Raw genomic sequence first — 27047 nt, forward strand, 5'->3', positions numbered from 1 at the left:
AAGTCACAGGGCAGATCTGTAGCCATTTCATCATAAGCCCTAAATTTAAGACTTTTTCCGGGTTTTGGGGGAGGATATGATGCCACTAATCATTTATGTTCATCCATCCCACCAAAGGACAGTAGAAGTGATGTGTCTGTTTTTCTGGTTGTATTGTCTCCTTTTCTAGATTTACTTCTTTTGCTAAAATTAAACAATCCATTTATGTTCTCTTTAATAAGTAGTTTGGTTAGGCACGAGGCAAGCCGACTAGTTTCCAGGTGTCAGGTTTTGATGAGGAGAGTTTATAGACTATTGTGTACATCTGAATATGAAGACAGTAGTTTATAGGGAATGTAGACAGCAGAGAATGTGAAGTTCAGGGGTCATAATTTGAGCCTCAGACCTGCCACTTACACAATATGACTCTGGTTAGGTTCTTATTCATTTTGAATCATTGCTGCTTTAGCTGAAAAGAGGGCTAAAAATAATACTGTTTACCCTGAGGATTATTAGGAAAATCAAATAAGATGTATATGTGAAAAATGCTTTGGCATCTGGAAAGCACTATAACATGTTGTTCTCTGTTTTGCCCATACTGTGAGCTGTTCTAAGTCTTATTCATATGCAATCTTTCCTTGTTTGGTCCACAGTCACTGAGAGCCCAGTAGACACAACAGACAGGATCTAGAGATGAACTCTCTCTTCAGGGAACTCAGAGTCTTCTAGAGCAGACAGAGGCCGTAGAAAAGACTGTTCTCCATGAACTCATCTAGATGTAGTTGAAGCACTGAGGAGAGGCATCTAAACCAGCTGGGAGGTCAGGGGAGGCTTCCTGGAGGAGGTGGTACCTGAGACAAGTCCGAATGAATGATAGGAGTTAATCAGGCAGAGAAGGAAATTGGAGGAAGGCAAAGCTGCAGAGGAGAAGCCTGTTGGAAGGCCGAGAGGTCAGAGAGCATGGGGCATGTTTGGTTCAGTCCAGCTGAGCAGGGAAGTACAATACCTTCAAAATCTTGACTATGAAGTCACAGTGAGAAAGAAGTGATAGATAGAGGAGAACATACATGTAATTGAGATGCTTGAGAATGTTTTAAATGCTAATAGGGAAAATCCAAGCGAGCAGGAGAGGTTGATAAGGGAGTTGATTAATGGGGCTATGAGAGGAGGGTTGGAAAGAAGCGCAGGTGGGAGATAAGGGAGGTGGGAGAAGGGGCTGTCTTCGGGGGTCTTGGTGCAGAATGAGGCAAATACACAGGGTAAGATGAGGAATAATGAGACAGTTCTTTCCCCAAAGCCCCTCTTATCACAGTAAATAAAATACGTGAGGTCATTTTGTATTCCCAGCACCCTGTGTGGTACTCAGCACGTTGTGGTTGCTCAATAAATACCTGTTGAGTGAATGACTGGCCTCCTGAGCTGCTGGAGAAACCCCACCAACAGCAGGACTGGAAAGCGAGATGTCTTGCCAGTCTGGCTGGCACACGCTGCCTCTCTCCAGTTCGCTGGGTTTGGCAGCCTGTCTTCCCATTTGCCATGTCTTGTTAGCATTGATGTAATCCGTGGGCTTCTGATGCTCAGGGATGTTGCAGAGTCAGGTGTCACTAGAACAGATCTAGTGACCAGAACAGGTGTCACTAGAACAGCTCTGTTCTTGACGACTTTCATGGGAGTGGTGGCGTCTTGAACAAGGACCAAACTAGTTTTTTCCCAGTGAGGCTGGCAGCCCGTCCACACCTGCTGAGCAGAGTCTGGCTGCAGCTGAGACAAAAGCGGTTTATCCTGCCTGTCTGGTCGTCCTTCTTACCCATTTTGGATGGGGTTCAATGATGCATTATCCGGAAAGAATCTGCCCCTGAAACAGACTTGTGTGAGCATGCAGTTACAAAAGTGGCCTGAGTTCTAGTCTTGTCCCTGCTTTCTCTGTGTGAGCCAGGGCTTCTGTCTTCTCAGCGCATTGAAGGGGGTTGGGCCAAATGAATACTGAGACCATCAGGTGTAATAGATGTTACTGACCAGGTTTGCATCTATCGGTTTCATCAGTCTAAAGACTGTATCCTCAATTCTTACCCAGTGTCTGCCACCAAATACATGTGCCAGATGGGTTAAATGGATTGGATTGCATTAGCTTCTGTTTCTTCTCAGATATACACACACACAAACACAGTCACACACTTAAATACACACATAGGAAAATAGTGCCCATTGATGGTGTAATTCACTTTCTTCATTCAATTCATTTCTTCCCAGCAAATGCTAAAGATGGGAGAGAGACCAGACTTGATTTCTCTCAGGGATGGCATGGAGCTTAACGACATGCAGAGGTTAGAAGAATTAGGAGGATATATCCTGGCTCAGAGGAGAGAGTGGACTGTGATCACATGGCGATGCTAGCCATGGAAGGGGATTGAGAGTCTGGACACAAGTTCAATGCCTTGTCACCTGGGTCCCCAAGGAGCTCATAGCTCAGTAAGAGTGAAAGAGTCGCCAAGAGATAACTTCACTTGAGCAAAAAGAGTTGGATTTGTATGATGGAGACCAAAGGAATGACAAATGCACTGAGTTTTTACTTTCCACAATTTGTTGGCTTTTAGCAAACATGTCTGTTACCAGGTTTTACTTTTTCACTTCACTTGGCTAGAGTATCAATGTTTGATTATGGGCCTTTCCTGTTAATGATACTCATAGTAGCAGCGGTATTTATACTACTATGTATTGAGTTCTTTACGTCAGCTACTAGGTTAAGTAGTTTATATGCAGTATTCTCCCATCACATTAGATACGATTAGCCTTATTTTACAGATGAGAAAACTGAGGCTCAGAGAGGCCCAGAGTAATGTAAGTAAAGCAAGAGCTTCCTAGTTGCAAGGCTGATAAGTGGCAGAGCCAGGATTAAGAGCCCCTGTTCTTAACCCAGGTGGGCACTCAGGGTCTGTACATTGGTTTCGGATAAGCCAAAGGAGTGAGTAAGGATGGATTGGAGGTTGAAGGTGGGGATCTGGTGACAAGGTGGATTCAAACCCAGTGGATTGAAAGTTCTCATCTAATTTTTAATTGACTAGTATTTTTTTTTTTTTTACCCAGCAAAGAGTTTTGAATGCTTACTATGTACATCTGTGGGGATGACCCAGCTTCCTGTCCCCCAGAGTTTATAATATGACAGAGGACATGAGGCATGCCCGCAAAGCTCTGAGATACGAGCGCCGCTAAAGACTTAGAAACCAAGTGGCGTGAAGCTTAGTCAAGGGAGATGTTACCTGTGCCTTTGGGAGATGGGTGGGGGAGAGCCAGGAAAGGTTTAGTGAGAGGGGATGTGGAAGGTGTCCTCAGGCTGAGAAGTGGAGGTGGGTGTATTTAAAGTGACAGGAGAAGGAGCATGGGTCGGGGAAGGACCAGGGCCAACTGTACACCTTAGCGCATAATTATAAATTGAACTCTCATGGAACTGCTACTCAGGTAAAGAAGCAGACCTGTGCAGCCACTCCAGAAGCTGGTCCCACATGCCCCGTCTCAGTGCCAACCCTCTGATCCCCAAAGTAATCACTGTCCTTGTGTTTCTTCATAGTTTTATCACCTGAGTGCTCATCCCTAGACACTAGCGTTTAATCTTGCCTGTTTTATCATTTTCTCATTTGAGATGTATTTTGAGCCGCTCTTAATCTACAGGTTCCCTTGTATGCTTTTCGTTTCCTTCTAATTTTTCTGTTGAAGAACCCAGACCTGGGCTTTGCTGATGGCATCATCATGGTGCTGTTCAACGTGTCCCCCATCCTCTGTATTTCCTGTGAATTGGCAGCTGGATCCAGAGGCCTGGTGAGACTCAGGCTCCATTCCTCAGACCAGCTTGACCAGACAGTAGTGAATGAGTATAGCTTGAGTAGGAGGTTGGGCTATAAAGGCATTTTGAGGCCACATTGGAAAGTGCCTTGAATAGTGGACTTGGGTGTGGTCTAGCTGTGTGTGTGTGTGTGGGGGGGGGGGGGGGGGTGTGTGTGTATATGTGCAGGTGGCAGGGGGCAGGGAGACTCCAGAGAGCCAACTTTTTAGGTTTTTGAGCCAAGGAAAGCATCTTAACAAGTATCCTTCCACTTACCTGTGTAGGAGTGACTCTATTGATCATGATGATGAAAGAGTGAACTAATCAGTATGAAATCTTGAAATAATATGCGATGGTTGGTTGTCATTTTCTGTGTACTAGGATGTATATATAAATAGTACTGTGATATAAGGTTGGTAAGAATTTCCTATAAATACTTTATAAGTAAAACTATGTAATAGAGGGATGGTAAGTTCATAATATAAATACTTTTGTGAGCATTATAAATATTATAATAATAGATCTAGGGGGAAACTGAGTCTTAAATCAAGAAATGTGAAAGGAACAAATCTATGAAGGAAGAAATCTAAGAAAGTTGTTGAAAGAGAGGGAGATTTGTACTTACTTTGCTTAAGGAAATCCTAAAATACTCACTGTTTTTCCAAATGGCTTACTGAAAACTGCTACTGCTAGTAGAATTTAAATAGGGCAGTGGTCTCACAAGTATTATGTCTTACAGTCTTGAGAAACTTGTCAGCTTCATTATTTACCTTGTTTTCCTTTCTAAAAGTAAGAAGGCCAGTTTATAGTAATAGCAGCTAAATGTACATGGCACTTACTTTGGGCCAGGTATTATCTTCAGCATTTTGTGTGTTAACTAATGTAATCCTCACAACAAGCCAGTAAGGTAGGCATTATTACTCTCCCCATTTTATAGATTGGGAAATTGAGGCACAGAAAGGTTAAGTTACTTGACCAGGTTTACACAACTAGTAAGTGGTGGAATAGAGATTCAAACTCAGGTAGCCATTCGACTCCACTTACACGGCTTCTCAACTAGAATCAGGTGGCGGTTGGGCCAGTGGCTCCGGTGTTTCCCAAGTTAGGAGGCTGCATATCTGTTTTCAGTCTGAAATATCTGTTGTTCTTCATTTCACTAGGATTCGGGTTTGAACCCTGGCCCCACTGCACACTATACCTGAATGACCCAGCCCAGGGCCCCTCTCCTCTCCTCTTTGAGCCTCAGTTTACTCACCTCTGCAGTGGAGACGACAATAATACCTCCTTTATAGAGTGTTCTGAAGATCCAATAAGATCAAGTATAGGAGAATGTGTTAAAAGAAGTAAAATGCTATGTATTGGTTATAATTTTAAGAATATTTCTTTTTATCTGTACTTCCATATTTTTTGAGGAATTTGTGAAATGTTTCATTATATTTTAAATGCTTGGACTCTTAGAATACAGAAAGGGACTTTCTGATTTGAAGAGTTAGATTACCTGGTGCTAAGGAGGGGAAATTTTCAAATGGCTATATTAAGGCTTTCTCGTTTTAAAAGTTTAAATGAAGCAATTTTAATAGCTCCTCCAGGAAGGCAAAAGCAAATATAACTTCGGTTTTGATGACTGTTTTTCTCTTACCTGAGCATCACTACCGTTCATAGTGGAAACCCCCACTTTGTAGAGAAGAGCCATGGAGCATCATGGCCCTACTTGGAGGGTTAATTTATTCGTCTCAAGAGGACAGATTTACTTTCAGTTCCTGTATGACCCCATTTAACTTCATCTTTTTACTGGATGTTGAACTAATCCTCAAGCATAGTCAACATTTGTGTAGGCCAACTGTTGACTGCAAGGGGAATCGGTTGGAGTCTGCAAATACATATGCTTTTCCAAGGGTGGGTGAGGGACAGTGGGGGGCAAGACACTTCGAAGGACCTCGCATATTGCCCCATTGGGGGTCACCAGGATCTGCTGAATTTAGAAAGAATAGTGAATTTTATTGGTTTGCAAGGAATGCAAAAGTCATTAACCAGGATTGGATTTAAGGACATTACTAAAATGTCATTTATATTTGGTAAGAGTTTTTTTTTATTATTATTTGTTTTAGATGAAATATTTTAAAAATAGAGATTAATATTTAGGAAATTTTTAAAAACCCTATGTACCTATAACATCTAGATTGAACAAATTTTATCATTTAGACTTGTATCCTTCTGATTCTAAATAAGAGAGAAAGAAGATGTTACTGGTATGTTGTCCTCTTTGTATCCCTTCTTAATTGCATTCTTTCCCACCCTCTCTGCCTAAAGGTAACCACTCTTCTGACGTTGTTGTATATTATTTCTTTGATTGCTTTGTGTATTATACTTCTGTGTGTGTTTATGTTAATAGGCAACATACAGGATTGTTCTGTTTTTTAATTCTAAACAAAAGCTGGCTTTTTTTCACTAAACTTTGTGTTGAGATTTATTCGTGTTGATACATGTAGTTCTGATTCACTTATTTTTTCTGCTGTATAATATTTCATTGAAAGCATAATTCATTTATCCATTCTCTGATAAATAGACGTTTTGGTTGTCCAGTTTCCTTTACTGTGAACAGTGCTTCAGTGCCCATTCATATATATGTTTTCTTATACCCCCACGGATGAGTGTCTCTGTGAATACGCTTAGAGAAAGAATTGATGGGCAGTAGGTTACACCATCTTCGAGTTTATTAGATACTATTAAATTGCATACCAAAAGATTATTTCGGGGGGCCGGCCTGGTGGCGCAGCAGTTAAGTGCCCACGTTCTGCTTTGGTGGCCTGGGGTTACTGGTTCGGATCCCAGGTGCGGACATGGCACCGCTTGGCACGCCATGCTGTGGTAGGCATCCCACATATAAAGTAGAGGAAGATAGGCACGGATGTTAGCTCAGGGCCAGTCTTCCTCAGAGAAAAGAGGAGGATTAGCAGCAATTAGCTCAGGGCTAATCCTCCTCAAAAAAAAAAGATTATTTCGACCCACACTTCTACTAAGAGAATTTCATTACTTCACTGATACGTTTAATTTCAGACTTGCAAAAATTTTACCAATCCGATGGATTTGAAAAAATATTTTTGTTGTTTTAATATGACTTCCCTGATTAGTGGAAAGGTTAAGCATGGTAAAGGTTTACTGGGAATTTAGAGTTTGTCTTTTGTGAATTGCCTATATATATATCCCTGACCTATTTTCTCTTGAGTTTTAGATCTTTTTCTTATGTATTTAGTTTAGGAGTTCTTTATGTATTCTATGTGTGTCTTCTTCACATCTGGGCTTGTCATTTAATTTTGCTATTTGCCTAAGAGAAGTTTTAAATTTTAGTGTAGTTGAATTTATTAGCTTTCCCTTTATGGTTCGTGCTTTTTATGTTTTGTTAAGATTCCTTCCTGACCTTGAGGTCATAAAGACGTATTTCTATATTTTATTGTAAAGGTTTAAATTTTTGTTATTCATACTTAGGACTTTAATCCACATGGAAATTATTCCTATGGGAAGTGTGAGCTAGAGAACTAATTTGGCTGTATATTTCTTCATGAATTTCCAGCAGTCCCAGCATTGTTTGTTGAAGAGTTCATTCTTTCTTCACTAAATTTTTTTCACGCCACTTTTGTCATACACGAAGAACCCATACATGCATAGGTTTGTTTTGGGGTCTCTATTTGGTTCTATTTGTCTGTCTGTTTCTGTGCCAATACTGTACTGTTTTAATTTCTCCAACATTATGATAATTCCTTTTTTTTCTTCTTCTTCTTCTCCCCAAAGTCCCCCATACATATTGTATTCTAGTTGTGGGTCCTTCTAGTTGTGCTATGTGGGACGCCACCTCAGCATGGCTTGATGAGTGGTACTAGGTCCACGCCCAGGACCCGAACCAGTGAAACCCAGAGCCGCCGAAGCGGAGCACACAAACTTAACCACTTGGCCACGGGGCCAGCCCCTCTAATAATTCTTGATATCTGGTTGGACAAGTCTTATCTGCTTGTTCTTAGTTCTTTTCTGTTATGAATTTTAGGATCATATTGTCAAGTTTTGTGAGAAATTCTTTGGAATTTGAATTAGTAGATTAGTTTGGGGAAAGGAACATAATCATTTATTCAGTTCCATATTTATTGAGCTTGTGGATGTTGTTTCACTATTTTATGGCCTTTGTTGGTTTCTCATGAGAGTGTAATGGTCATTACTATGGTTCTCCTGAATGTAATAAGTCATTTTTCTCTGGCTGCTTTTAAGATTTTCTTTCTTTATACTTGAGCAGCTTGACTTTAGTGTGTCTAGGTGTGATTTTCTTTGTATTTATTCCAGCTTGGGATTCACCAGACTTCTTCAATCTGTAAATTTATTTCTTTCAGTAAATTAGATAAATTTTTTTGCCATTATTTCCTCAAATATTTTTTTCTGCCTCATTTTCTCACTAGCCTGTTCTTCTGGGACTCACATGAATGTGAGATCTTTTGATATTATTGTATAGGTCACTAAGACTCTGTTCAATTTTTAGAAATCTTTCTTCCCCTTTGTCTGTTCTTCAGATTGGATCATTTCTATTGATCTGTCTTCAAGTTCACTGACTCTTTCTGTCATTGTCTTTTTGATGTTAAGCCCATCCTGTGAATTTTTCTTTTTTTCTACTGAGATTTTCATTCATCAGAAACATATTTTCCTTCACATCCTTGAGCATGTTATAATAATTGCTTTAAAATCCTTGTCCTTCTCAGCTAATTTCAGTGTCACAGGGTGGCTCTCCATTGAGACCCTGACGCATTTTCTCTTCAGAACAGATCACATTTTTCTGTTTCTTCTATGTCTAATAATTTTATGTGACATTGTAACATATATGGCAGAGAATCTGGATTCAGTTATGTTCCTTTCAAGAGTTTTGCTGTTTGTTTTTGTTTTTATTTTTATGAGTAGGCAGTTAACTAGGGTGGACTCCTACTCCAGACTCTGTATTTCCTGTGGTGGGCAGCAGCAGAAATCTCTGCTGAAGTCATTTTAGTACCGTCTGAGTTGCTTTGGAGCATGCCCCATGCCTGCATGGTTCAAGGGTCAGACTCTGCAGAATTTGGTGCTCCCCGTGTGTGGCCTTCTCCTTTCCAGGATTTCACACTTCACTTTTCAGCTGTTGTGATTGCCATGAAACCTGTTCTCTGTTTCTTCAAGCCAGTAAGGTGATGGATTTTCTATCTGATTGAGCCTGCCCATAGACAAAAACAGTGCCATTCCTTCCGTCCAAATGTTGATTCCCTTCCAGTTTCTGCTTGCTTTCAGTTGTTCTACAGGCAGGTATTTTTTTTTAAATGTTTATTTTCATTGGAAATTATTTATTTATTTATTTTTTTGAGGAAGATTAGCCCTGAGCTAACTACTGCCGGTCCTCCTCTTTTTTGCTGAGGAAGACTGGCCCTGAGCTAACATCTGTGCCCATCTTCCTCTGCTTTATATGTGGGATGCCTACCACAGCATGGCGTGCCAAGTGGTGCCATGTCTGCACCTGGGACCCGAACCGGCAAACCCTGGGCCACCGAGAAGCAGAACGTGTGCACTTAACCGCTGCGCCACCAGGCCGGCCCCTACAGGCAGTTATTTTTTATATTTTGTCCAGAATTTATAGTCATTTCTATGGGATGGCTGATCTAATAGGAGTTAAACCTCCATTACTGAAAGCTGGATGTTGTCATCCGGATAATTTTTATATAAAGTTTCTCATTTTGTAGTTACCACAATTCCACGCAGTTGATTTTCAGGGCTGCTGGATAGACTTCTTCTAATCTCTTTTAAACAGAGAGTGTAGCTCTTTGAGGCTTTAGGGTTTTTGTAGGAGTCTCAATTCTAGGCCCCTGCCCCCCACAGTCCTGGGATCACGTCTCCTAACAATCACATGGCGACAGAAAAGTAATCACAGGTCCTTTATCCAAGATCAAAACCCTCGGAGCCCCTTCAGCTTCAGTGCCAGTAAACTCACTTACCTTTAATTTGGTTCATCATTCTTGGAAACTGGAGACTTTCCTTCATTATTGTTTTTGTTGCTGCTGCCTCTGCTTTTATCCTTGACTGAGTCTTTTCAAAAGCGATTATAGTTTATTCAGCAATTCCATGTCTCTAGTGGGAAAGGGGCATCTACGTTAGTTGAATCCATGTTGTTTCTAGATGTTTGTAGCAGTGTTTTCTATAGTGGGCAACTCCAGAACATCCCCAGGATACAACTCAGGCTGCTAATCCCTGTATTCAGGAGGGAACCAAGCTCTTGTATAGCTATATGGACTTTGGGGAGAGGTCTAGTAGCTCCTAGAATAGCTGAGGGTGTGGGAGCAACTAACATTATTTCAGCATCCACTATAGCCCAAGTTGTTAGCCACTCACTTTATATCATTTAATTCTTACAATTCCTTACTTGAATAGCATTATCTCCACTTTATACATTAGGAATTTGAGACTTAAAGAGCTATAAGTAACTTGTTTCAGCATAAGGAGAGACAGAATTCAAACTTTTTGGCTCAAAATCACATACCCTCCATGATACTCTGCTGCCTCAAAAACATTTTTTGTGGGTATATAAATGGATAAGGCTTTGCTCTGTTTACCAGGAGTCATGAGAAAATCTGAGAGCTCATTAGCACAGGAGAACGTCTGGAGGAGTTTATCCAAGTGCGTTTGCCAGCTTCATTCTTCTCATAGGTGAAATTCATGGATTATCCTTGAAAACACTGTCCATGCTACCTAAACTCACACTAACAGAGGCTCTTTGCCCGATCCTTTGGAGGGAAGTGAAAAAAAAAAAAAGAATCATAGAATTTTAGACAGCTGGAAAGAATTTTAATGATAAACAAAGTCTGTATGAGAGCACATAAGTTCTTATAGCTAAATGGGACTGCCACCGTAGATGCAAAGATCTGTTTTAAGAAAAAGAGGCAACCATAGTAGAAGTGATTATATTAAAACCCTTGAATTAATAGCTTCTTGATCAACATGTGTTCTTATCAAAAAGCAACATTATATTCAATAAAAAAATCTTTATTTAATATTCTGAGCCAGTGAAACAAAATTCTTCCTGGAGTCATTTTTTTATTTATGCTTTTTTGTGTGTGTATGAGGAAGACTGACACAGAGCTAACATCTGTTACCAATCTCCCCCTTTTATTTTCTCCCCCAAACCCCCGTCCTAGTTGTGGGTCATTCTAGTTCTTCTATGTGGGGTGCCGCCACAGCATGGCTTGATGAGTGGTGTGTAGGTCTGCACCTGGGATCTGAACCCACAAACCCTGGGCTGCTGAAGTGGAGCACACAAACTTAACCACTCTGCTACAGGGCTGGCCCCTCCTAAAGTCATTGTACTAGAGATTAACTCTATCATGGAAAAAATATGTATTTTGTTCATATACTGCTCACCCACTCAATCGTTGGTGGGCTAAGTCTCCCGTAGTGAGAAAAATGTTTATATCACTTTACTTAGCATCATTTGTCAGCAGAATAAACTGTTCCTATAAATTCACGTGCAGTTAGCTCCCTCACTCAGAGACCCATCACAACCGCGTGCTATTCTATTCTTGGCCATAAAGAAAGTGAGTATTCATTTAACATCGAAGGATGTTGTTTTTAGAAGTCTTCCCACAGTTTTTAGCAACGTTAATTACCCTTCTTTTTGTAAAGAAGCATTTTCCCTTTGGGATCTTTATTGATTTAAGTCAATCCAGTGGTTGTACAAAGTCTCTCACTCATCACACCTAATAAACTTATTAACAAACTTTGGAATCAAGAGAGGCCGTCCCCTGTCTTCAAATACAAATATTCATGTGCACATCGTCATTCACAGAGGCAGGGGCAAAGCTGACTTACATGTTGGCTCAGAATCCTCATCTACATACCCTTGGCATTTGGGGTAAGTTTTTCTCTCCTGTTTGGGGTCACTTAGAATATGTTGTTTTCTTCAATGCTGAAAGAGGAGCTTTTCTTATAGTAGTGTGTCTGTTGAAAAGTCCTAAATACAGACCACTGCTTATGAATTTCAGTTTTTAGATGAGGAAACTGAGCCCTCAAGTGATTTTGTCCAGCTTAGTCAAGGCAAAAACCCAGGAGCAAACTGTGCAGACAGTTGACTCCTGTCAGGTTGCTGTGTGACCTTGAGCAAGTCACTTAACCTGTCTGTGCCCTCATTTTCCTTGTGTATAAGAAGGGGGATGAGAACAGGATCCTCTTGTAGGGCTGTTGTGAGGGCAGGTTCAGTTAATGCATGCAAAGCACCTGGATCACTGCCTGGCACACAGAAAGCACTATGCAAGTTTTCTTTTTATTGTTACTGTTAACTTGAGCACAGAGTGGATTTCTGCAGGAGGCAGGATGCTTCAGAGCTTCATGCTGGTTCCAGCGTGATCCTAGCCCAAGTTTCCTGGATCCTAGAGCCTGACGTAAGGTAGTCTTTACTGGGGGCAGTGAAAGTGACGGGAGAAGAGAAGAGAGGCAGGGAAGCATACAAGGGGGTGCGTTTCCTGGCTAGCTGCGGCTTCCCAGATATCAGCCAGCTGCTTGGTCACATAGGACAGCTTCCTGATTGGCTTAGTGGTACACCATGCTCAGCACCATCAGGTGAGGAGGAGAGGGAGAGGCGTGCATCTCCCAGCTCCTCCACACCCTATTCTCACAGGCGGTACAGCTTGCTTCCTCATGCCCCCTGCCCCCCCCCCCCCCCCCCCCCCCCACACAACTCCTGAGGGAGCCAGGTTCCAGCCCCTGGGGCAGCATTTTCTCTGACTTCAGAAGGCTCAGGATGAGCCACTGCTTCTGTGGGTCTGGCCAGAGGTGGGTGGAGCCAAGGTTCTGGAGCCGTGGTAGCTCCTGCCAGGCTAGACCATGGCAGCTGTACTGAAGCCCTGCCCTCAGCCAGGAGGAAGCCAGGATGGCTGGTGGCGTTTGGAGAAGAGGTGAGAGTGGAGGTGACGGGAATCTCCACTGAGCCAGTGCAGAGGCCAAGGGAGGCAGGTGGGACGGAGCCATCAGGGTGTCCCCCGCACTGGGACCAGCCCCACCACTGACCACTGCACAGGCTCGGTCAGCTGCTGTAACTCCACATCCTTGATTCTCAATGAGATTGTTGTGAGGATTAGAAGTGATACATGTAATGTGCCTTGAGTGCTTGGCCCAGAGACGGCACTCAGTAAATGACAGGTAATATTTTCCTATCCACCTGTATTTGCAGTAGATATCAATTTCCCGTAGCACTCGTGTTTGCCTCAGAAATAAAACATCTGTTGAATTCAGAGATATGACTGAGATGAACTAGAAGAAGCTGGTACTACTACAAAGAGGTTAACATTTAACCCTAGGCCATGTCGAAGGAAGTGACTAAGAAAACTCACGGCAGAGAACTGAGGCGATGCAAGGAGGTCAAAGGATTCAGGGAAAACCATGAGAATCACAAAGTGATTTTCATGCTAAAAGTTACTTCATGTAATTGTGGATTTGTTTTTGCTTTTAGCTAGGGGAAAGAGAGAGAACATGGTTTCCAACTCCTGTTCTGTAGACAGAGGGAGTCCAGCTTATTGAGCACTGTCGTCTCCAATCTTGACACCTCAGAGAGAAGACCACACAGGAAGCTTCGAGACCAGGTTGCTGTCTTAGTTGCTATGACTTCAGCAGCCTATCTATTTCTTGCATGGTATACTCCTCTCAGGGGTCCTTTCAAACGGAAGACCTTGACATCTGAGCGTATCTGTGGTATGTGAGGGAAGTGATGTCTCCTTGTGGCATTCACCAGATAACCTGGAGCAGTCAGGTTTCTCTGTAGACAGCTCACTGAATCAGTCATTTAATTAACAAATATTTATTGAGCAGGTGCTCAGCAAGCTGTCGGTGGTGAACAGTCACGGCTCTCATCTCCCTGCCTCCTGCCCTCAGGAGTGGGAAGATGGACACGTCAGCACATCAGCATATGATTGCAGCTCCGTGGACAGGGCTTCTTAGCCTAAGGGTCTTGAACAGACGTCCATGAACCTATGAAAATATGTGCAAAATACTTGGCATGAGCATCTGTTTATTTTTTCCTGGGGCTGGGAATTCATAGGTTTTATCAAAGTCACAAAGGGGACTGGACCCAAAAGGGAACAGGAGCCACTGCAGTGGACACAAGTGCACAGTGCTATGAGGGTGTAAAGAGAGTAGTGTGTAACCAGCTGGGGAGAGGAGGTGCTGAGGCCAGGCAGACGTGCAAGGAAAAGGAAGGGCATTCAGTGGGTCTGACTGGTTAATGCCTTTGGTAATTGGTTTTGCCGGGGAAGGCTTACTGGTTTCTCCACAACTGCTGTAGTTGAGTCCAGGATTCAGACTGGTTGAATGGGAGAGCCCCGTTCTTAGAGTAGCCCAGCCACGAAGGCAGCTGCTCGTGGTGCGTTAGTTTGGGGAGCTAAATAAGAGATGAGAGGTAGGGTATTTCCTAGCCTGTCAGCCCCAAAAGTGCTGAGATGAAAGAAACTCTCCTAAGCTTATTTTTTTATGGGTACTCTTCTAATAGATTTAAAGATAGTATCAGTGACCTAGATTCCCTTCATCTGTAGATGTATATGCATTATCACACTGGCCTGGCACAGCTTCCTAAGGTAGGAAGTGTAGGTGGTACTGTTTCCATTTATAGAGGAGATGCTGAAAGCCTGGAGGCTGTTAGTTGCCAGGTTACAGTGATAAGGATAAAATGAACCTGGGTCATCTGACCTGTCCCCCGCAGTCCCCCGCACCACTGACATTTAATTATCTGTCCAAGGCTCATATAATAAGCCCTCCATTGACATTTGGGCAACTGATGTTCCTTTTAAAAAATTCGAAGATCCATGTAAACATCAAGAGTTAGTTTTTTGATATGTTATTTTCTCAAAATATATAGTCTGGAATGTAAAATATGATAATATTGTTTACTTTATTCAAAGTCAGTTAAACTCAAAACTTATTTATCCAAGGCTTGCTATGTCACTAGATATTGAATTTAGTACTTGAGTCCACATTGATGATTTTTGCATTTCAGGAAGTATCAAGTCAGTTCTGTACAAATCATTGCTGTGTAATGTGTTCTGGGAGGTTATGTAGTGTGGATCCGCCAATTAATTTCACCATAAAGAAAAATGGGAAAACAAGAAATCCCTGTGACTGTTTGGTTTTAAATGATCTAATTATAATTCATTTCACATTCGTACATTATGATATGATTTTTGTTCAGAAATCCATTGCATTTATTTCTCTTGGTAAGCACAAATAACGTATTGAAAAAACATGGGGGAATTTTGCCTGTTGTTAGAAAGGAAGCAAGGAGTAAATCACGGTTATCTTCATGGAATGAATGTTGAGCTTTCGTTGTTATTGTTCCTTTGTGAATTGTTTTGTTCTAAGAGTGTGTAACGTCAGGAGTACAAGTCTTCCAGTGTCTGTCCCTCCTGCCACCCCTAGTCCCACCTCTGACTGGTTAAGTAGCTGGACTTTGAAGTCAGATCAGCCAGGGGCGGGTCCAGCTCCATTGTTTCCCAGCGATGTGGCCCTGGGCAAGTTGCCCACCCTTGCTAAGCTTCTCATCTTAAAAATGGGGGTAACAATGGGCCCCAGCTCCTGAGCTTGTTGTGAGGATTCAGGGAGATGGTGCAATTAATCTTGTTGTATGTGCCTGGTGTATAGTACATATTCAGCAAATATTAGCTAATGTTAATATTTATTTTAATACTAATAGTTATAGTTGACAAATGTTTATCTGGAAAGGAAACTATCTGCTCCCTTCGATGTTCTACTTCTTAATCGTGTTGAAAATTAAGATCAGAAGAAAACTCTTAATTTCTTTGATCTCATCACTGAATAACTGGAGGTAAATATTCCCTGCAAAGATTTTTAATTCTAGTATTCATTATCAGAGAGAAAAAAAGCACTATTTACTTCCCGGATACAGATGCAAACAGAAATAAAACACAGTTGCTGTTATCGCTCCATGGGCACCATCTCTACTTGGTACCAAGAGAGATAATGATCTTGCAGTGTAATTATACAAGGAGGTAACAAAATCAATTACGTTATCTCAAGTATAAACACTGAAGGCCTTATGCCGTTGCTAGTTAAGATGGGCTGTAGCTGTGGCAGCTGCTCATCCACCAATATAGATGATTTTAGATGAAAGAAAACATGAGTTAATAAAAGAAGATTTGACGACATAGAAATGTAGGTGGCGTTACAGCTTACTATTCAAGAATGAAACCAGGAATATGATTGTTGGGTGAACTGTCATCACAAAGCAACCACGGACATAAGCGAAGGCAGTGATGGACAAATCATTTGGTTCATTTTCCGTTATTAAATAGCAAAGTCTTCACAAAATCACCAACAAATCTTCAAGCCCTTTGTGTCCACTGAAATTCCACATGATCTTGTAAAATATTGTGAACCATAAAAATAAAAGGCTAAGAAGAAATTCAGGAGGCTGTCAGATACATTGGTTTCGTAATTGCAATGGCTGTGGGGCTAGTAGGATCCCTTCCGAGGTTTGCTGATTAAAGTAGAGAACATCTTTTATTGTTACGGAACTGAAACTTCATATAAAAGATAAATTTATAGACATTCAAGCCCATAAAATAAAATCAATAATTATGAACCTCTATAACTAAGTTCATGAGATTTCAGAACCAGACAAATCTGCTTTATAAACTCAACATTGACCCAGGTTGAGTGACCTTGGACTCAACTTTTACTTGAGTTGGACTTTTAGTTGCTTAACTAAAATCTTTCAGAATAATCACAAATACCAGATAGGATCATTGTGAGTACAAAATAACACAACTGTGCTAAAATTGTGCTTAGCACATGGTAAACACTTGAGGATAAATAAGAGGATTCCTTTCTGGTTTTTTTTCTCATTCTTCCTTAGGTTTTTCGCAAGTTTATATGCTGCTTTTCTCTCTATCTGAAATAAGATATTTATTTTAGCTTGATCCAGTAACTCGGTACTATTTATTCCAGTTTTCTTATGGTGTGTAAATTACCCTGGGCTCTGTAGATCTTAAATTTACCATGCATTTTTTAACATTAACACTCTGTCCAAAGGAAAGTCATTTGGAGTAACCCTTGTTAATCTTTGCTATGCTAAGAAAGTTGGCAAAGTTAACCATAAGCCTGTTTAATCAATAGAAAATACCTAAAGTCTTTACAAATTCACAGGTAGCCATGATATGATGTGATTTCTTACTTGTTTTTCCTTGTCTCATTTCCTCTAAGTTTTTCATTACTTTATGTTTTAAATAAAGCAAAACCTGGCTCATGGTTGGCATCTAATAAGGGTTTGTTGAATTGAGAGGGAAGGAAATAAATATTTTAATTGTGACTAGAGGCAACAGATGGGCCCTCAATGGTGGCTGAATAGACCTTGATTAAATTATCCAGTTTAGAAAACATTCTGCACCTGTTTCTCATATTCATATAAAAGAACTACTTGGGTTAATTTCTTGGGATAGGAAAAGAATTAAATTAATTGTCTTATAAGCGTCTTTATATACAGTAGGGTTTTTGTGTTAAAGGGACCCTAGAGATGAAATATTTCAACCTCCTTAATTTATGGAGAAGGAAACTAAGGCCCTGAGAGTTTAAATGGCTTCATCCTGTGGTGCTGAGCTGCAAAAAGAATTCACTTCTGATTCTTTCCACTTGAGTCAGCTCCTCAGGGCACTTGTTTATATTAAAAACTTTCATCTATTCCAGAGGCACTTACATATCTATAAAAAATAAACAGCCAGCTAAAACCAGGGTTGAGAACATTGGCTTTTGAGTTCGAGAGACCTAGGTTCAAATCCCGTCTCCACCACTTACTACCTATGTGACCTTGGCTGATTGTCCCAAGTATTGGTCAAAGTACCTAATCTCTCCGTGCCTCAGTTTCTTTATCCATAAAGAGGGGATGACAAACCTTCGTCATCTTCAGAGTAGAAATAACAAGCCTTCATAGATTTATTATTGATGATAAACGTGATACCGTGTATAAAGGATTATCACCAGGCTGGGTACATGCTAATCAGTCAGTGTGTGTTAACTCTTATTAGAATATAAATTAGAATCGAGAGAGAAAATTGAAGGGAAGTGGTGTAGGCAAGTATAGTCTTATATTTTGCTAATAGTGGCCCACAAATTTGGCTTCAAGCTTCCTTACAGCCAACATGGAGAAAGAACACGACTGATTACATAGTTCACAGCAAACTTAGTTATGTTAATTATATATCTCTAGCCAAACCAGGACCACCCTTGTCTACCCCCATCTTTGAATTTCCAAACAAGATCTTTCTCTATCAGACTCAGTAGTGTGGCTTTTACAGACTTGTTGAGTTACAGTAAGGGCTGCCCAGGTTTGCCTCAGGCTCTCTTAGCGTTCCCCACGGCTACGCGTCTTCCACTCAGCACATGCCCTTCTTAGGAAGGCCAAGACTTTGGAGGAGGCCAGAGATGAACTTGGAGCTAGGTAGCTAATTTTCCTCACCCACATCAGGCGCTCCTTAATCACTGGGACCAGCCTTTTTCATCTTTACGTATTCACTCATTGCCTTTCACAAGGATTGAATGGTGGATGCTCAGTAAATGCTTGTGATTTGCAGTAATAAGTGAACGTGTAGGGGGGTTACTGGTATAAAAATGCCCCTGTTCTAGGGCCTAGTTATAGCAGATTATTTCAGGCACTACAGATTTTTCATCCAACTCTGATGACAGCGCTCAAGGCTTAAATCTCGGTATTTTAAATGAAAAATAAAATCTATATGAACTCTTCTTCCCTGGGTACTGATGTGCAACGACCTGTGTTATTAAATGTCAGAATGAAATAGAATCGGTTTTCTTAAAAAAGGAGAGAAGTATAACTCTGGCACCTGTGGTATCTTTTGGAATAGGTATACTAATCAATTTCCTTTCAAGACACGTATATCATTATAACTAACATAAAGTTATGGCAAAACTTCACGTCTCAAAAGAATCATATACACTTTGCTTGGGATGTCACCTATGGAGGGAATGTAGAAAGATTATGCTATCATTAAAATATTTTTAAATCTGCATATTGAAATTATTGTAAAATGCCCTAAATTTTTTAGTTAAAATATTTAAAGTTAGTTATTTCATTATATTCTTTCTTTCCATGTATTTGTTAGAGTTAAGAATCAATTCCTTTTCTCTGAATAACCACTCCCAAACCAATCTCCTCACTTATCCAAATTAATAAAATTGGATGAGAGGTATGTTGGCATTTATTCAATGAGGTGGTTTTTTTCTTGCTTGTTTACGATTAAGTACCTGTCTCCAATTTAATTTACAAGCTAGGAATCATTTAAATGTTAAACAGGAAAATAAATGAAAAGGTTGTTTGCAATAACTGGGGCTCACACAGAGCTGGTTGACTTGTTTCCATATGCTATATCTAAGCCCGATTTCAAATTGTAGGATAGGGTTTTATGGAACCAAAATAATAAGTCCTTGTGACCCTTTTCTCCTTTCCCAGGCTCTTGGCTTTTACTCCATCCAAAGCCAACATGTCACTGAAGGATGAGCCGAGACTAAATACCTCGGCACTGCGGAAAATCGCTGCCGACATGAGTAATTTGATAGAAAATCTGGACACGCGGGAGCTCCACTTTGAGGGGGAGGAGGTGGATTGCGAAGTGTTTCCTGGCGATCCCAAGATACAGGAAGGTATGACTGATGGTCTGAGCGCAGAGGAGAGAGTTTATCGGGGTTTCCTGGCAGAGCAAGATCTGAAATAACTAGCTAATGGTTGATCTTCCTTGCTGTTGTCCTAACGCTGTGCTGAGACCATTTCATTATCTGTTTCCTCGTTGTAGCATGTTAATGATTCTTAGAAAGAGATGCCTGTGAAAAGCAAGTTATGCTAATATCATGTATTCTTGCAATATCATTGTTTTCTTGCAATAACTTTATTTACTTATTTATTTTTTAGTGTGCATCCCTTTCTCTGCCGTTTATAACACTCAAGGATTCAAGGAGCCTGATATACAGACGTATCTGTCCGGCTGTCCAATACAAGCCCGAGTTCTGGAAGTGGAGCGCTTTACGTCTACAACGAGGGTCAGAGCGTTTGTGGACTTGCCTTGAATTTGTCGATATATACTAATTAAGACAGGATCCTCCGTTTTCCTTCCTCCTAGCTATGACTGTTTTGAGCTTTTTGTTCATCTGCTTATCACTTCCAAGTCCTTGTCTCCTCTCAAGTTCTTGCTTCCTTCCCATTTAGTCTTTCTTCTCTTACACCTCTTTCCCCATTCTCGAAAATGTTTTCTTTAAAGAACACGTTTAAGGCCATTTGTAAGTTTAATGAATTACAAAGTGCCCCTCCTGGGCCGCCTCTCTCTCCAGTCTTCCATTTAGCGTGGATTCCTAGGGCATCGCCATTCTACCTAGAATGCCAGGTACTGGCCAAGGAAAAGTTTAGATTTCCTAATGCCTGTTCAGCAAGAAAAGAATGATGCTATCTCGCTCTTGAAAGAAAAAAAGCCAGGATGCTGGATTGGCCAGTGCCATTCAAAGTCCTGCTGAGAGGATTCTGCTGGCATACCCGCCTCTCTGACTTGTTTCTAGTACCCCATCCTTTGGGTCCTGTTCACGTTTTCTCTTTGAGCATGAAAGGTGGGGCAAGCAACATGTTTTGCTCAAGGAAAGCTACACTCTTTGAAGCCATTGGACTGGAAGAGACTGTCAGGGTAGCTGCATTTGCTCTGTTACTGCCTGGATTTTGCACTTGTCAAGTCTCATGGGTAGAGAACTTTGCTTCAGGTTGGTGGGCTTTTGTCCCTTCAGGTTAAGCTCTGTCCATGGCAGAGTATGGCCACCGTTGACTCCTGTCCCAGGGGAGGAGTAGAATAACCTTTCAGCTGGGGGCAGGCTTTGCCTTCCCTTCCTGCTTGTCTTTGGAGGCTGGCACGTGCTGCCTTGGTCCTGATGGTTTTGTTAGTGCTCTGTCCTGACTGGCTTGGTGTCCAGCTTCTCCTTTAGGATCTTCCTCTGAGTTAGGTCCGTGTCTCTCTGATACGCCACTGAGTGCCAAAACCCGGAAATGTCTCTTAGATGACCTTTGCCTTCGTATTTTGCCTACCAGCTTTTGGATTGAGAGGTGATAACATGTGGGGGTTAAGTGCACAGACTCCAGAGCCAGACTGCATGATTTAATTCTTGTCTTTGCTTTGGAATCTCTAGCAAGTTACTTACCTCCCAGCTTCCTCATCTGAATAATGGATACAATAGTGCCTACCTTATAGGTTTGTTATGAGGAGTTAATAGTAATAATACATAGCATTATACTTGTATTATGTAAGTATATTATATATTGTATTATGCAAGTATATGCTGTCTAATACTATGTATTATTATTATTAGGTATCTCCTAAAGTTATACATGAAGATAAATATTCAAGCCACCAAATCAGGGACTTCTCCTTGCTCATGCTCTTCTGTTAACCAACTGAGTTTGGTTCAGTTCTGTTTTATTTATTTATTTTGCTCAGAAAGATTTGCACTGAGCTAACGTCTGTTGCCAATCTTCCTCTTTTTTTTTTTTTTTTTAAATATGAGCTGCTGCCACAGCACAGCGACTGACAGACGAGTGGTGTAGGTCCACACCCAGGAGCTGAACCCAGGCCACCAAAGCAGAGCGCACCTAACTTAACCACTAGGCTACTGGGGCTGGCCCTGGTTCTCTATCTTTATCTGTGTGAGAAGGCTAAGGATCATCTGCCTCCTCCTTAGAGTTTAGTTTACTAAGAAAGATGACCTGAATTCATGCAGTTTGAATGTGATTCCAGGTGAATAAAAAGGACCCTTTTTCTGATGATTGTGTTGATGTGCCAGCTGATGGCAGGCGCTCTGATGACAGCAGGTGAGATAGATGTTATCCCCTGCCCTCCCAGGCTGGAGATCCTCCACTTGCTACTCTAGCTCCTCCTCGCACCCCCTCCACCCTGTCTCTGCCCCGGGGGCTCCCTTGCCTCTCTCCTCTGGCAGGACTCAGACAACGGAGAGCCCAGATACGAGACTGGGGTCACCCTGGCTTGGCTGTGTCCCTTGACCAGAGATTAGTTCCATGCATCCTAGAGGTATTCTAGGCTACACCACCTAGGTTTGTGTAAGTACACTCTATGATGTTCACATAATGATGAAATTGCCTAAAGACACATTTCTCAGAATGTATCCCTGTCGTTAAGTGATGCATAACTGTATTGACCCCAGAACTGGGTTCCTTCAACTTCTGGTTGGAGTCAGTGTCATGAATCCTAACTAGAAGCAAAGCAAGTGCTGGATTTGAATGTTTATTAGGGATGGGGTTAGAGTCCAGATTTAAGAGTACAAGTTGCATTGATTCTCATGCACATGTTTTATATACTACATGTACACAGAGTGGCCACGCTTTAGAAGTCTGTCAAATATGCCAAACGTCAGGAATGAATGGCAGCAGGCCAGGAATCACCCATGGGGATGCTGACACCAGAGCCTGGATAAGCCGGCAGAGTAGGAGACATTTACTCTCTCCCACCCCCAACACTTATAGTGCCTAGATCTCTTGGTAGGGGCCCGTGTCCTCCAGGTGTCCAGAGTGCCTGTACCCCACCCCGGCAACACACCCCGTGGTAGCTTCCTTCAAGACCTCTTGTGCTTTATAAAGATCCCTCCATCTTCTCACCCCTTCTACCATATCAAAACTCCCATCCACCAGGTCTGTTAGCTCTTCTGATTGAAATAGTTCACTAGTCACCAAGATGTATTTGCATCTTCATAGGAAAGTATTTAAACATTTTAAAATGGAGATTCATTTTGGTTAAGTAGTTGGGGAAAATATGTTGCATGTGGGAAGATCTTTTGCTTCTTTCCCTCTAATCATCCTGGTCACTGGTGGTGCTTCAGGGCAGGGCGATGTTGTAGATAGGATGGACTTTGGAATGGGTTTCAGAAGGAGAAAGCATTGATGTCATTTGTGTGAAGGGCAGGAAGTGGGCTAAGATGGTGCTCCTGGAATCCGTTTCCTCCAGCTTCCGTTTCACCCCCTCCAATTGTCTGTTCACTGCTCATACTTTTGGACAACCCCCTGATGGCTAATTAGGGCCTTCACTCATTGTTTCCTTTACCTGGTTTCTTGTTTCAGGTATGTGCATGCATGTGTGAGTGTGTGTGTGTGTATGTGTATTTGGAAGAATATGATTTGTGGGTGTTTGTCTTGGTGTGACTCAGAGTTTGTCTTATGTATGTTATAAGGTGAACGTTTAGGAGAATATTATTTCTTTAATCAGTTGTTTTTGAAAACATGTTGCTTATGTACTTGTACAAAATAAGTAGGTTGGATTTAAGGGTACTTGTATGTTACTTGTTAATTTGCTGTTGTTCATTGAGAGATTTTAGCATTTTTGTTGTTATCTAAAATAACACCCACTTTTATTTATCACTGTAGGTACCAAGTGCCAATCTTTATACTATTGAATTAACACATGGGGAATTTAAATGGCAAGTTAAGCGGAAATTCAAGCACTTTCAAGAATTTCACAGAGAGCTGCTCAAGTACAAAGCCTTTATCCGAATCCCCATTCCCACCAGGAGGTAACTGTTTCAGAATTAATTATAAAGTTATCCCAGTAAACAAGTTGGGTGGAAAGAGTATTTCATTCATATTATGGGTTAACTAGTCCATTGTTGATGGATATGTTCTATTAAATAGACTCTTCTAAAAATAAGCTGTCTCATGAAAGGTATTACAGGAGTCATGGTTCAAAGAATAATCTAATAAATGTTTGCATTGTGTGTGTGTATGTGTTTTAGACACACATTTAGAAGACAGAATGTCAAAGAAGAGCCTCGAGACATGCCAAGTTTGCCCCGTTCATCTGAAAACATGGTCAGAGAAGAACAATTCTTTAGCAGAAGGGTAAGTCCTCGCACTGTTCTGTTGTTCTGAACATGATTTTGCAGCTCGGTAGAAACAGGGCATCTACTGAGAGGTGAGGTGGGCCTGGCTGCACCTTCTCTCACCCGCTAATCCATCACCCAGGCTGGTTTAGCTTCTCTGGAATGAGTCAGGTAGCCCCTTCTTCCCCAAGCCATTCTGGCCCTGGGGAGGCTGCATTTTCCTGGAAGAGGAAGAGCCGTCTGTGTTAGGAGTGTCGGTGTGAAGAATCTGACTCTCTGCAGGAGCCTCTTGGGGCTTGTTGTGGGTCAACATTGAGCTCATCATTGAGGGTGTTGAGAGCTACTCTTTTAAAGTCATCTATTTCCATATGTTTGTTTCAGTGTTTGGAGGAGCTTGTCCTAAATGTGTATACAATCTCAGTCCCAACTATAGATGGGGCCGCGAGGGTCTAGAAGAGTAGGAGAGAGTACAGACGTGTGCAACAGTAGGACAGAAAGCTCAGGAGCTGGGACGCTCCTGCCTGCTCTGTTTGAGTGTATAGTGCTGCATAGGACAGAATATTGATTTTTTGTTTTACTAGAAAATTAAGAAAGTGTGAGTTCTGTTTTGTAATCTGAGACTTTTATGTTCTGAATGTACTTGATTTCTCCTTCGTAGTTATCATCTTGTTTAAACTCTTTTTGGAGGTCTGGAATAAATATTTTCCAAGATACATAGACATATAAAATTCTGCAGTTTTGGGTTACTATGTGTACATATATGAGTCCAGTTGAAAATGATTAACTCCGGCTTCAATACCTAGTGCATCAGCATGTATCCTAGTCAATGTGATTGACATTCCCCCGCCCACATTTTAACATATTTGAAATCAGGGTACAACTTACTAGAAAGTCTCTTTTTTAAACCTTCCTCCTCTTTTTCTCTGAACAGCTGTTAAAAAATTGTAGTATATCTTCCGGTAAATTCACTCTTAGAATTGAGGAAATTTAGATTTTTGATAAAAATCAACAAATGCTTTAAAGCCACCTACTATGCCCAGGTCCTGTGTTAGTAACTAAGGAAGATTGAAAGAATATACAGTTTGAGCCTTGTCAGCAGTTTGTAAAAACGTAATAAGGTGGAAAGTTAAATAGCAAGAAGAGATTTAAATAATGGTTCAAGAGAACTATGGAAATACCTCATTGATTCTATTCTGGATTCCTTGTCTAGTGGTAAGATTAATAAATAATTGAATAACTTATAGAAGTTAAGATGGAATGATGATGACATCTTTGTTGCTGTTTAAATTTTTCTATGAGTATGACAATATCTCTTATCTAAAATATTTGCATTACAGAAACAACTGGAAGATTACTTGACAAAGTTACTAAAAATGCCCATGTATAGAAACTATCATGCAACAGTAAGTACTATTCAGTGATTTAAATTTCGAAGTAATTTATAAAATCGTAAACTGTCAGCTAAATTTTGAATCATTTTACTAGCACAAGTTCTTGTATCCACTTCTGCATTACTCTTGGAGTTAAAATAAATGAAATGAATAGAAAATTGATTTGACAGCAAGGATCCAATTTATGGTGATACTATTTTTAAAATATTGACTATAACAATATGTCCATAGCAATAGATTTAAATGAACACGAGATGCTGCTAAGGCTAGATTATCTAGAAATCAACCTGCTTCTTGCAGAATGAGGCTTCCAGAATAATGCTAAAAAGCATTTCTAACCATGAAGAAAAAACATTGAGTGGTAAGTGATGAAAACAGTTGGGCAGAGTTGAATGCTCGCAGATTATAAAGAGCATGCTGTGATTGCCATCTGATTGGCCTGTGATGCCTATAAAAGGCCTGTTTTTTCATGTGAAAGTGAGAAGCTTGGGAAAAACTAGGGAGAGAAAAATCTCTTGGGAAATCAGAGAAAAGTGAGAAGAGGTGATGGGGCTTAGAAGCAGCTGGGAGGCACACAGCCAGCAAGCAGGAGGGAGTGACCTTTGCAGAAGGAGTCAGAAAACTATGAGCTCTGCCATCTTAGAGGCCCTGGAGAGAGGATGTTTTTAAAGGGTTAGCCTTCAATTATCCAGAGGTCCAGATAACTGAGAATGCACTGGATTATTGTATTTTTGTGTCTGTGTGTATAAACCGTGTTGCTGTGGGGTTGAGTGTATGTATATGGTGTGTGTGCAGAACTGAAGAGTGGACGAGGTTATGATTTGGCCTCTAGTTTAGAGAATGGCAGGCATCGCATAAACATGTAAACAAAGAGGTAAGCCCTCTGTGTATGTAGGAGAAGAAGCAAGAATGCCTTGACTCCTTGGAATTTTTTGGTGGCTTGCTGCTTGCTTGATGCCTACCAGCATATTATTTGGAGGCTGGAGCAGGCACCCAGCTAGTCCTCTTTATACAAAACTGAGCCGGGGCTGGCCACAGCCCCCCTTCAGCATCTTGCACTGTGATGTTCCATGGAGCTGAAGGAGCTTCTGTGGTTTCATAATCCTGGAGAAGAGTTTTCCTGGGAAAGCAGCACTTTGGGTCCAATCAAAGGATGTCGAGAAGGATGGTGGGAAGGATTTCTCCTCTTCTAGGATTCAGGAATGTGCGTCTTTGAAAGAACTTCATGAATAAGGATATTACTGCTATTATTACTAAAAATGCTGCCTCCTCTTGTGTTCTCTGAAATCAGATGTGCTGTAATAGAGAATTATTTAAATGTGTGTTTGTACCAGTATGCAGTAATTTTCCACGTCTTTTACTTTTCTACCGGCCCGTGACTTTACTTTTACTATTACTTTTGGCTCTAGAACAGTGCTTGTTGAGTTCAGTCTTCTCTTTCTCTGTGCGTTACTACATTTTGGATTCTAATGTTGATTAAAGAATGTTTACATTTTTTTAAATGTTCATTGTAATTTCTTTTCCAATCATAAAAATCTTTCCAAAATTGAGCCGTATTGTATTTAGAAGTTACAGAATGTCTTCTAAACATTTCCTTTGGATAGGAAAAACTGGTTATAGCTGGCTATGTGTTACTTGTCATTTTTGATGGCTACTTGGATTATTCCCCTCAACAGCAGAATTCTCCGTAATGATTCAAGCATGGGATACAGCTTGATCTACTTTAGTTCTCTAACATTCTCTTCCTTTCATACTAAATGTGATCTGGCCTAGAAACTAGATTTACAAGCTTCATATTTGTGAAATTAGGTTGAATCTATGTCTCCTCTTTAGTAATTGTGAGAAATATTAAAACTCCTGTTTGCTAAAAGCATATTAAAAGTTATTTTTATATAATCACACATTTTTATAAGGGTAAAATAAACCTAATGTAACTTAAATTGGATCCT

At 40.9% G+C, this 27047-nt stretch overlaps 1 protein-coding gene across 4 annotated transcripts in view; it reads left to right on the plus strand.

Annotated features, from left to right (window-relative positions):
* Positions 1–27047, plus strand: part of PLD1 (phospholipase D1) — a 198217-nt gene that overhangs the window by 56242 nt on the left and 114928 nt on the right. For all 4 annotated transcript variants that reach the window (XM_046657935.1, XM_046657939.1, XM_046657934.1 and 1 more), the window contains exons 2-6: positions 19305–19495; positions 19761–19888; positions 23256–23401; positions 23621–23726; positions 25045–25110. In XM_046657935.1, the coding sequence (XP_046513891.1) occupies positions 19336–19495; positions 19761–19888; positions 23256–23401; positions 23621–23726; positions 25045–25110 (606 nt within the window). In that variant the 5' untranslated portion in view covers positions 19305–19335. The remainder of the gene's footprint in view (positions 1–19304; positions 19496–19760; positions 19889–23255; positions 23402–23620; positions 23727–25044; positions 25111–27047) is intronic.

This window comes from Equus quagga, chromosome 4 (assembly GCF_021613505.1).
Source record: "Equus quagga isolate Etosha38 chromosome 4, UCLA_HA_Equagga_1.0, whole genome shotgun sequence".
In the NCBI taxonomy this organism is placed as follows: Eukaryota; Metazoa; Chordata; class Mammalia; order Perissodactyla; family Equidae; genus Equus; species Equus quagga.